An 11,751-nucleotide genomic window follows, 5' to 3' on the forward strand; every position below is an offset into this window, starting at 1 on the left:
CCCCGCGTTGCATGTATCCTCTCGCCCCAAGGGCACTCCGACGGGAAAATCCCTTCTCGACCGAAACCATTCATTGTTAACAGTGTGCACAAAAAAAAAGAAGAAAAAAAGGGATAAACATATTCCCTCTGCGTTACAAGTTCGGTTTGTAAAACGCTTGTTGTTCTTGTTCTTGTTGTTCTGCTTGGTGTGCAGGGTAGTTTAGCTTTTTTTTAAAAATGACTCGTCATGGAGTTGCCCCTATATTTTGCTTCCCCCGCTTCACTTCTTGTCATAGTACATATAGTCCAGAAAGAGCGAAAAGGCCAAGAGCATCATCTTCCACTCCGGGTTCTTCACCTCTTCGAAGTTGAGCGTATAGTTGTCGATGTCCCGTTTTACAAATTTCAAGAAGGGAACTTCCTTCTGCAAATGAGCCACCTTCGCATTTGTTTTTGCATCTCGCAAAAAAAAATTGCTAAATTTAAAAGGACCCCATGGACAGGGACATAAAATGCTAAGCTGACAACAGGTGTCATCCATGTATATAATCTTGCTCATGGCAGAATCATATAAATCAAATTTATATGAGCAGCAACTGAAGGGAGCTTTTATCGTCCCTATTAGCTCCTTATTATTATTGTTTGAAAATTCATACATTTTAATCGTTGGCCTATTTAAGCAACACATGGTACACGAACAATCCTTCTCGACCATAATGTCAGGCCGACTTAATTCCTTTCCATAGGTCAATATTTTCATATTTATCGGAATACACAATTTGGGCAAACAGTTCCTATTGCAACAGTCTGAACGTTCAATGGCTGTGAATTTAAGAAGTTCGGTAGATGCATCTAGCACTAAGTACCTATTGTTAAAGTCTAATTTGAATCCCATGACAAAATCAGCTAGAAATTCTCTGTCATCAAATTGTTGCTTGATTCTGCAACTTTTTAAGGGCGCCATGATGCTCTTCCAGTCATTCGCGAACATGTGCATTTGCTGCTGGGGCGGACCCATGGGGTATTGGTACTGGTAGTTGTGCATGTTTGGGTATGGGAAGTTGTAATTCAGGTTGGGCATGTTGGGGTTGGGCCCGTTCGCGCACTGGTTGTGCGCAAATTGGTTTTGCCCGTGTTGGCTATTCGCATACTGGTTATTTGCGTGTTGGCTATTCGCATACTGGTTATTTGCGTGTTGGCTATTCGCATACTGGTTATTTACCTGTTGGTTATTCGCATACTGGTTATTTACATGTTGGTTATTCGCATACTGGTTATTTGCATGTTTGTTATTCGCATATTGGTTATTTACCTGTTGGTTATTCGCATACTGGTTATTTACATGTTGGGTATTCGCATGTTGGGTATTCGCATACTGGTTATTTGCACTCTGGCTGTTGTCACCCTGACCACCGGCGTTCGGCTTGTTCTTCCCCGTTTCCACAACACTTGACGCGTAAACGGCCTTCTTCATAGGAACATTCATGAATTGGTTATTCATTGTGACTTCCAAATTGCGATGGTTTGCAAGTTTCTGTTGGTAAATGTTGCCTCCGCAGATTTAGTCCCTGTACTTTTTTTCTCTCCCCTTTGGTACGATTTTAAAAAAAAAATTTTCAAAAGAGTTGCAACTGTTGTGCATGCGTGTAATATTTTGAATTTTGAACTGTCATAAATTATGATTAGCATTTTACGCGTTGCTGTCATGTTTTGTTCATACTCCCTTTTGGGAAAAAATATGTTGACATGCAAATAGTTAAACCTCTTCGGGAAAGACTTTTGTTTCCACAAAAAGTGGACAGCTGATGTACGTACGTTGAAATGCGGAAAAAAAAAAAAAAAAATCAACGGGTGAGTATTTTTTAAGGAAAAAATGCAACTCCCTTGTTACGCAGAAGACGTATGGGAGTAATTACAACAATGCATTTCTTGTTGGTAGTCTGAACAGTGTCACACCTGGGGGAGGACATGAGTACAGACCCTTTTTCTTAATGTGTTTTTCCTTTTTTTTTAAAAAAAAAAAAAGACTTACTCGAAATGGTTTATTCACAAATATGAGGAAGACAAAACGATTTTCGAAAGCGTTACCTACTTAATTACACATATACAGGTAAAATAAACAGTTGTAATGTTTCCCAAGAAAGATGTGTTTTTTAAACGCGCATGTTGTGATGGGATTCAATAAATTACGCACGTCTGGCTGTTCATATTAAAGGGGGGAAAAAAAAAAATAAAAGGCGCACTTCATGCACACATATAGCTGTTTGTTTTTTTTTTTTTTTTTAAATTTGCCTGAACAGACAGGTATTTTTTCACAGCTAGTTTCATTTATATCACTCCGCTGCTAAAAACCCAAATGGACTGAAACAAAACAATGGATAAATTTTCCTCGTCGCGTAATTTTTCCTCTTGGAGGAATTTGCGCACCAATGGGACATTATCGACAATTGCGACGTAGAGAGGACGACTGCACATAGGAGGGACGTAAAAATGCGTATACAGCTGCGGATTTACACGCGTTCCCACGTCCACACGAAGAGCTCAGCCTCGCTTAAACTCAAAATATGCACATCAGCGCATTTAAAAAGGGAAGAAGAACACATCAGCGAAATTGTATCAATTCCAGCAAACCACTATCATTTATTTCGCCCCCTTTTGAGAAGTATTTCACTTTTTACAAAACTTATGTCTTGTTTGAGAAGCTGTGATGTAGTGCCCCTGCGGAAACGTGTATTCGTCCATGTGCTTCATACTCACATAGTGCTTCCCCTTCTTTTAATTGAAAAAAGAAAAAAAAATTGTTTTAACTCCTACATTTGAAAAGTTGTATATTTGTGCTATTTCTTCCACTGATGAAGTTAAATTATGCACTTTGGTTCCCCCACGAGTTTGTGAAACGGCGAGGCAGGACGTTGCATAAGCTGTACAGCTGCGAGCTAAAGCTTCGTGAAAGGCAGAAGAGGCACCACTGCTTGGGTGGATAACTTACACACATGGTCGGGCTCTCTTTAATGGGAACTTTTAAATCTTTATTAAAAGGGAAAACAAAAAAAATTAAAAATTTTGCGTTGTAGAAATGTAACAAACGTATAGTTAAAAATGTGTGCAAGAATAATAAAATTTCCCCCCCCTCTTTTTTGTTTGAAGAAATATAAATAAAATATATACACATAGTTGGAACTAGCAAGGGGTTTGGGGGAAAAAGTACTTTTCCCCTTTTTGACTTCACAACAGTCGGAGCAAAGCTTTTAATTTGTTCACATTTTCCTTTTAATGCTCAGGGCAATGTGTGCGCCCCATATACTGTGCACACACAGGCTCGTTTTTTTTCGAGTTTACATTTAATTGTTGAAATGTTGTTAGCCTATGTGCACCCGTTTTGAGGAGACCATGTTATGAGAGGACATCTTTTTGGCATGTATCCCTACCCGTTTGTGTTTTTTCTTGTAAGATGTGTGTAACATAGGAGGCGGGAGGGATGTCTACTCTCCCGTTAAGCGCAAGTTCGATTCGGTAAAAAAAGGAACATTTCAAATTTGTAAATTGTTTATAATTTTTTTTTTTTTTTTGAGATTCACTAAGTTTATTCGCTTCAGAGGAAAAGAGAAGCAACGCTTTGTTTACTTTGCTAATAATATGAGACACGAAAAAAAAAAAAAACACACAAATCGGTTATCCCGGAAATCACCAAAATGATGGCACGTGATGTGCGTAGTAATGCATGTAGGGTTAAAAAAACAAAAATTAACACAAACGAAGGACTAAACTGAGAACAAATGCCGAGATAACACGGGAGCGTTGTCAGATGTGCACTCTTCCCCCTTTGGCAACAGTGCTGGTGGGGAAACATTTGGCACGCCGCTCAACAGGTTCACACATTTAATGCACGCTTACGCATCAGTGATGTGCCTGAGTATGCACTTATACATTAATACATAGGTGCATCTACACATAGCTGAGAAAATTGCCACCGTTCCACCTTCTCCCGCCGCTTGTAAAATTACACACAAAAAAAAATTGTCACATTTTAGAGGAGTCTTCAAAAGCATCACAGTGGGGCGAGTTACCCACAAAGCAGATAATTACATAGGCAGCAGCATTCTCCAATGCCAAGATAAGTAACTAACTTTCACAAAGTACCATTCCTAATTTTTAAGTGAGTTCCACAAAAAAATTCACCTACTTGGGTAATACTTATCCTCACCTTTTTTGCTAATGGTTCGGACCGTATGACTACATACTTTTTTCTCACATATCCCAATTTCGATGCATCCCGATTATAGCCCTACAGTGTATCGCCCAAATGCTTTCCAGTACATTTTTTTTTTTTTTTGTAAAAACTGAATATAAAGGGTGTAACAAATGTTAGGTGTGTATATAAACAATTATTGCACAGCTTGGCGAAAGGGCAAACTTTTTAAAGTAAAAAAAAAAAAAAAACATCGAAAAAATGTGGTTTGGCAGATTCTAAAAATTGGTTGGAACATTCGGTCGAGGTATGGCAACTTCTTTTTAAAATGAGGAGGGGGTCCCCAAGAAGGTACCTTTTGCCATATTCCTAAAAACGATTGTGCAATAACGGGGGACATAAAAAAAAAAAAAGAAAAAGAAAAAACAATTCGTGAGAAAGGAGATGCGAATCTATTCTCGTTTTGAGGGGAAACACAAATTCAGAGCGGTATAATAGTATAGTACTAACACATTTGTAGAACCGTTCATGCTATTGGTAAGGTAACATAAGGCGGAGGATACGGTCAGATGCAATGTGCGGAACCTTTTCCCATAGAGTAGATTCTCGAAATAAAGAACAATTAGTTTATGTAACCCCTTTCGGGGGAAAAAAACCAAATATATAGAAGCAAAAAAAAAAAAAAAAAAAAAAGAGAATGCCCAGAAGTGTTCCTGGCGCTTGAAGTAGTGTGGCTGGTCAAAGGAGGGAGCATCTTGGGAGAAGAGAATGAAGTATTTTATCTACCTGTGGAAGGACCCCCTTTTTTTTTCCTTTTTTTCCAATTAGGTCGCGGTTAAAGTTGTTTTCTTGTTGTTCGCAGATTCCCGTGGGGGTGTTACACAAGCAGTCACGCGGAGGTACACACTGGAAGATAGGTGTGACACATGTACTGTCCGCTTAGACATATATAACGTGTCCTCACGTGAGTGCCCTTTTCCCCATAAAATGTGTCACGCAAAAAAGCTACTCCTTTTCATGGTAGCCCTCTGTTTCTGCTCCAAAATAAAAAATAAAAATGTGCCCGTAAAAGAGCGTCCCATTAACATATTCACAAAGGCTACCAAGAGAGACAAGCAAAATGTTTACCTGTTTCTGGTTGGCACCACCCCGAAGAAGAATCACAATGAAAGCTTCTCATCGGAAGGGAAGAACAAGGAAAAGAAGAAAATGAAAATGAAAAAAATAAAATCACTCAATTCATTATCAGATGAGGACAAATATAACCTCATCAAAGACATAAAGAAATACTGTGAGTGCACAAAAAGGTACAGAAGGCTCCCCACAAGGGAAGTGACCATTGGTAACATCAAAATCGGAGGAAACAATAAAATAGCCATTCAAACCATGACAACATGTGACACGAAAAATGTGGATGCATGCGTTGATCAAATTAAAAAATGTAAAGACTTGGGGGCAGATTTAATCAGATTGACAGTCCAAGGGGTTCAGGAAGCAGAGGCCAGTTATCATATAAAAGAAAAATTGCTAGCTCAAAATATTACCATTCCGCTCGTTGCAGACATACATTTTAATCCCAAAATTTCTCTGATGGCAGCAGATGTATTTGATAAAATACGTGTGAACCCAGGAAATTATGTAGATGGAAGAAAAAAATGGATCGACAAAGTATACAAAACGAGGGAAGAATTCGATGAAGGAAAATTATTTATACAGGAAAAATTCGTTCCATTGATTGAAAAATGTAAGAGATTGAATAGAGCCATACGTATAGGTACAAATCACGGCTCTTTATCTTCTAGGGTCCTCTCGTACTACGGGGATACCCCCTTAGGCATGGTCGAATCAGCATTCGAATTTTCAGATTTGTGTGTACAAAATAACTTTTTCAATCTGGTTTTTTCCATGAAGGCTTCCAACGCCTATATAATGATACAGTCATATAGGCTACTCGTAGCTAGACAATATAACAGGATGATCAATGGCTTGTTATTCCCCCTGCACCTGGGTGTTACGGAAGCAGGATTTGGGGATAACGGAAGAATAAAATCTTATTTGGGAATAGGTTCGCTATTGTACGATGGGATAGGAGACACCATCAGGATGTCGTTAACGGAAGACCCTTGGGAAGAATTAATTCCATGCAAAACTTTAATTAAAAATTTAAAAAAAAGAGTTTTTTATGATGACCATGCAGAGGGGGGTGAAAAAGACGGTCAGGTTTTTTCTTCTCCTTCAGGGGATAATAGTTCTTCTAAATTGCTCAACTTCGAGGAGCACTTTCGAAATTTTAATAAAATTACAAAAAGGAAAGTTGAAAAGAGAGAAGGCGTATTGCATGAAGAGTTCACCATCGGGAATGTAGTCACTGAGAAGGAGCTGGAAGACTCACTTCAAATTTTCAAAGACTTGAATTTAGAGGTCGATCAAAATGGGAACCTCAAAAAGGGAGTCAAATCCACAGACATTCTTGTTATCCCCAAATTGGGGGCGCTAAGCAGCAGATCGAGGGCGACCCTGGGAAAATTGGCAGAGGGGGGTGTGCACATGCTGGCGGAATACTATGAGGGGGACGTCGCCATGTTAAGCGGCAGCACCAATGGGATGGACCACGTTGCTCGGAACACCCTATTCTATCTCGATCTGAACCGCGTACAAACCATGCTACAGAAGAACGAGGGGCAAATCCCCTTGCACAGCGCCGCGAAGGGGTACGTAATAGTTGTCAACGGGAAGGAAGACACGAAGCTTATTGAACAGGTGTTTAACCAAATCAAAGAGGAGAAAAAACCACTTCCCTTATTCTTCCTTCTCAAGTCAGACAATATACACGAACATGTCCTAACTACTAGACGGTTCAACGAAATTGTGAACTCCTTAAATATAAATCTGCCTTATGTGCACTATGCTAATATCAACTCGACCAACTATGATGATATGTTAGTCGATTCAGCACTCTACGTCGGCACCTGCCTAATCGATTTAATGGGAGATGGACTTATAATAAATGTCACGAATGAGCATATGAAACAGAAAGGACAAACTAAAGAGGGAATTTCTTCTCGGGTTGCACTAAACTCATTTCTTACTTTGAACATTTTGCAAGACACACGTGCTCGTCTATTTAAAACAGATTATATTGCCTGCCCCTCGTGTGGTCGAACCCTTTTTAACATACAAGAAACCACAAAAAGGATTACGAAACTGACTGGTCATTTGAAGGGAGTTAAAATTGCCGTCATGGGATGCATTGTCAATGGTATTGGTGAAATGGCCGATGCACATTTTGGTTATGTTGGAAGTGGCCCCAAAAAAATCGACTTGTATTATGGGAAAGAACTCGTCGAGAGAAACATCCCTGAGGAGGACGCCTGCGACAAACTTGTAGAGCTCATTAAGAAGCATAACAAATGGCAGGACCCGTAGGCTTATGGGGTGGGGGTGTCAACAACACTTTGTCCAGCGCTTCTTGCCCCTCAATTCCTTTTTTGTTAATGTATCGCCATGCATGTGTTGCTGTGATGTGCAGACCCCAGCCTTGCGCTGTCCCGATTTTTTTGAAAAATTGCCCACCAGGAGAGCAAGGCGCCAACCGCAAACTCGCAGCACGCTTGTACCTTTTGCAAAATTGAATTTTTTTTTTTTTAAATTTATCTTTACGTTTATTAGTGGTGGAAAAATTGCCATGTGGTGATGTGGCCGTACAGCCACACGGACACGTCGCTGTGCATCAATACACCGTTGAAAAATAAAAAAGGGCACGCATAAGCGACGTCGTTCGCAAGGTGCATCACCAAGGCCAGCGCTACTTCCGTGTGCGCCACCCTCCTAAGGGTGAAACAACCAGGTGGTCATAATGCCAAATGAAAAAAGCGCGACGTACGTAAAGACAGCCGCCTTCGGGACGTTTTTATTCGCTCGGACCTACGAAGTGGGGGGGGGGAACAAAAAAACGGGTGGGTAAAAATGGGGCAAAAACAAAATAAAAGGTACATACTGTCTCGTGAAAGAAAGGCAACTTGCACCCTTTCCACTTATCCCATAATAGCTACAAGGAACATACGGTAAGACACGAACTCCGGGGGGGGAGTAAACGGATGATTTTACTCCTTTTCAACGCTTACCCATAAATCGGAAAAATCATAATGCGGAAGGTGTGTGCTCTGCCTGCAACCACTCAGAAGTCTGTATCCACTTGTCTGCGGGATGTACATGATGGGTTTCCTTCCTGCGCGAAAATGATAAAAAAAAAAAAAAAAAAAAAAAAAAGCAGCGAAATGATGAGAGGTCACACCACGATGTGTCCAACATGTGTGGAACATTCTTGTGGACATAAGGACACACACAAGGGACGTTGCTTTGGAAAGGTTCTCATTTTGTGCACAGAAAAATGCCTATAATACATATAGGTACTTCCGTCACAAGGACGTATCATTTTTACCACTTCCTTTGTGGGTTCCATCACACCACGGTTGGTTTTTGCTCGTCCCACAGGCACAGTACCAGTAAACCTACGTTTTGTTAAAAAAAAAAAAAAAATATATATATATGAACATTCACCACGTTTTAACGCATTATTTTTTTGTTGCGTCAGAATGTTGATTCTGTATCCACTCCCACATGAGGCTACAAGCCCTTTGCACATGCATACACAATAGTGATGGCGTATTTTCACAATTACGTTAAACTTTGGGGTGGGCCTTTTTTTTTTTTTTTAACATCCCTTGTACGACTTGTCATACCTTTTGCTTTTCCACTTTGACGAGGTACGGATCAAGGGAGTCCGTTTTGGGGGCTGGGTCATGTGGCCACCACTGTGCCCAACTCATTTTCCTTCCTTTGTTATGTTGCAATAAGATTGGATACTTCGCAAGCGGCCGCGAAGCACATAGGGGGGGAAGCCCGTGTGCGTTGCCTTCACCTGTGTATTAGTTTGCGATGTGGAATTCGCGTAATCGGTGGGAATAGCCCTATTGTATAAAGGTAGCTGGTGTAATGACGGCTTACCACTGCTTCGTCTTACCACGCACTTCTGCTCTTGTGAAGTTTTCCCCCATTCGTGGGAAAAGTTCTTTTGGCTTCAGCAAATCTGCGTTTCGCTTGGCGTGCCCAAATAAACCATATGTATCTCCACCCGTTTTTTGGGAGCATTTTTTTGCTATGCATTTTGCCGTGCATTTTTCTGCGTTTTCTTTTTCTTTTTTTCCCTTTTTAATTCCCAGCCTCCCTCAGTGCAGCATTTCCGTGATCACCAGTTCGCGCAACTCGCGAGAGGGGCGACACCCGCGCACGGCTACACATATGGTGCAGTTGGCGCAGTGCAGGCATGACGCACATACGTACACTCAGTGGCGTATTGACACGTGTCGCACAAGCAGGCCAACAGTTTATTTCTTTCCAAACTGTGCGGTTAGTTTTTTTCCCCCCTGTGAGTCACTCCTCCCCCCAATTGGCATTCCGTCCCTTTTCTTCCTTACTCGTTTCATTGCCTTGGTCTCACTGCTAGGTACCCGTTCTCTTAGCGACAGGGAAGAGAACGAATGGGTGAACAAACGGAGTAACCGTTTGTGGCACCCTCACGTGTTCCAGTTGATTTTTAATTTTGTTTTTTAAACAAAGTAAAAACTTGTGGGTTGCTCAAACACTACTATGACGTAGCTGCTTACGCTCATAGTGTGGCGGACAAGGCGTATGTACAAATACAGGATCGTCTGAACGAATTAAAAAAAAAAAAAAAGAGAACAGCCCCTCACCCCCCTACACACACACTCCGGAACGTCTTAGTGCGCGTGCAGTCAATCTGAACCATTGGGGGAGGGTGCAAGGAAAAGGCGGCAAAAAAAATGGCATAAAAGAGGTATAAAATGACGCAAAAGTGATACCAAAAAATACACAATCGGGGAGGGCAGTATAAGGAGAGAATATAAAAAGGCAAAGTTCCACAGATAACGGATGCACACAGGTGTGCATGCCACAAAAAAAGGAAGCTCCAAATGTGTGTTTTGGTGGGGGCCTTCGGGGCGATAAGTCAGGGCCACCTCGAAATGGGCGAGGCAAGCGGCGGGACAAGATGCGGCGAAAACTTCCCACTGTTAACACTTCACAGCCGCACTTGTATGCGTCATGTCGCAACCGGCACGGGGGTACTCATCGAGGTAAGGGTAAAGACGAAGGAGCAGATAGACACTACGAACAAGATTAATATTCCCACCAAAAGAAGACTCTTGTAAGTTCCATACGTATTAAGGTATTGTATCGCTATGCCCTTCAGGTGAGGATTATTATGTATAAGGATGCGAACGTTTTCATCACATAGACATTTCACTTCCCCCATAAAAGGATAATTGTCGTAAAAGTAAAACTTGTCATTATTTCTGTTCATATAAAGGTTAGCAAAAAATTTAACAACTCCGTAAATGAAGACGAAGAGGGATCCCACGAGTAAACCTGCGGCGAAGTCGAATGCATTCCTGTAGTACGACGTTAAGTAAAAATTTATGTGGAGCAATTTCCTCTTCACTAGATTGTACAACGGGTAGCCAAACATTAGGATGAAGGAACACACATACTTGAGAACAAACAGAAAGGAGCTTTTGTTATTTGCATACAATTTTGCGCACAGGAAAAAGTACTGAATTTTTTCTCTTGTATGTTTTGGGGTGTTAAGTGGAAAAATCAAACTGTTAATAAAATATTCACACGAGGAGATTTTTCCTTTTGTGTGTTCATGGTGTAGACTTCCACTGCTGCAGTTGCTCCCCTTCCTTCGTCTGTTCGTGGTTAAGCACTCCCCAGAAGGGTTTTTTCCACCGCTTCCGTTCTGGTGCTCCATGCCGTTTCCACTTTTGGCACTATTAGTGCTGCCAATATGGCTGAACTGCGTGTGACCGTCTCTCTTCTCTGCGTCCATCTCACTCGCGTCTGCCGAATGCTTCATCACTGTCCCGTTGTTAACTGCCTGGCTGTTCGCGGCCTGGTCACCCACTCCCCCTTGGTCTATATGATTATCACCAAAACTACCAAATAGGGTGTTCATAGTACAGTTCTTTTCGCTCACCCTTGCTTCTTCATCCTCTTCATTGGAGAGGTAATTCCCCATTTTATTCTCTTCAATATCGCCATACGGCTGCTGGTACCGCTGCCCTTCTCTGCACTCATCATCCATGTGTGTCTCATTTTTCATGTAAAAGTTGTAAAACCATTTTATGAGCCTTTTGTTAAATCTGAAAGGCACAATGAGCAAGACGAATAAAACTCCTTGCAGAACATGACCTCCACTCTTGTATGACCTAAACAGGGGCTTGTCTATCTGACCCAGTTTTCCATCCTTTGCCAATTTGAAAATGACTATGAGAAAGACTAATATGTGCACCACCAGGATTACCACTTCCCATGTTAAGCATGTGTTAATGCACTTGCGATACTTCTTGCGGCACATTCGACACCCATCCCTGTTTGTTTGCTTGGGTTTTTTCCTAAACAGGGTTTGCTTCATGTCGTACTCCTCCATTGTATGGCCTCACTGCTGCCACGCTGCTACCGCGATGCGTTCCTATTTGCGCACATCTCTGCTTTTACCTC

At 41.3% G+C, this 11,751-nt stretch overlaps 4 protein-coding genes across 4 annotated transcripts; 1 reads left to right on the plus strand and 3 right to left on the minus strand.

Annotated features, from left to right (window-relative positions):
• Nucleotides 1-261: 261 nt before the first annotated feature.
• On the minus strand, nt 262-1,482 carry AK88_04367 (uncharacterized protein; the record flags this gene model as incomplete). Its single annotated transcript, XM_012481977.1, has 1 exon — nt 262-1,482. The coding sequence occupies one exon, from the start codon at nt 1,480-1,482 to the stop codon at nt 262-264; it is 1,221 nt and encodes a 406-aa protein (XP_012337400.1).
• A 3,675-nt stretch (nt 1,483-5,157) lies between these two features.
• On the plus strand, nt 5,158-7,596 carry AK88_04368 (4-hydroxy-3-methylbut-2-en-1-yl diphosphate synthase; the record flags this gene model as incomplete). The annotated part of the gene is made up of 1 exon (XM_012481978.1): nt 5,158-7,596. One exon carries the CDS (start codon nt 5,158-5,160, stop codon nt 7,594-7,596), a length of 2,439 nt encoding a protein of 812 aa, XP_012337401.1.
• Nucleotides 7,597-7,998: 402 nt separating this feature from the next.
• On the minus strand, nt 7,999-8,999 carry AK88_04369 (uncharacterized protein; the record flags this gene model as incomplete). Its single annotated transcript, XM_012481979.1, has 4 exons — nt 7,999-8,094; nt 8,295-8,398; nt 8,612-8,681; nt 8,913-8,999. The coding sequence occupies 4 exons, from the start codon at nt 8,997-8,999 to the stop codon at nt 7,999-8,001; spliced, it is 357 nt and encodes a 118-aa protein (XP_012337402.1).
• Nucleotides 9,000-10,291: 1,292 nt separating this feature from the next.
• On the minus strand, nt 10,292-11,680 carry AK88_04370 (uncharacterized protein; the record flags this gene model as incomplete). The annotated part of the gene is made up of 1 exon (XM_012481980.1): nt 10,292-11,680. The coding sequence occupies one exon, from the start codon at nt 11,678-11,680 to the stop codon at nt 10,292-10,294; it is 1,389 nt and encodes a 462-aa protein (XP_012337403.1).
• Between the last annotated feature and the right edge of the window lie 71 nt (nt 11,681-11,751).

Source organism: Plasmodium fragile, assembly GCF_000956335.1.
Source record: "Plasmodium fragile strain nilgiri unplaced genomic scaffold supercont1.61, whole genome shotgun sequence".
Taxonomy (NCBI): Eukaryota; Apicomplexa; class Aconoidasida; order Haemosporida; family Plasmodiidae; genus Plasmodium; species Plasmodium fragile.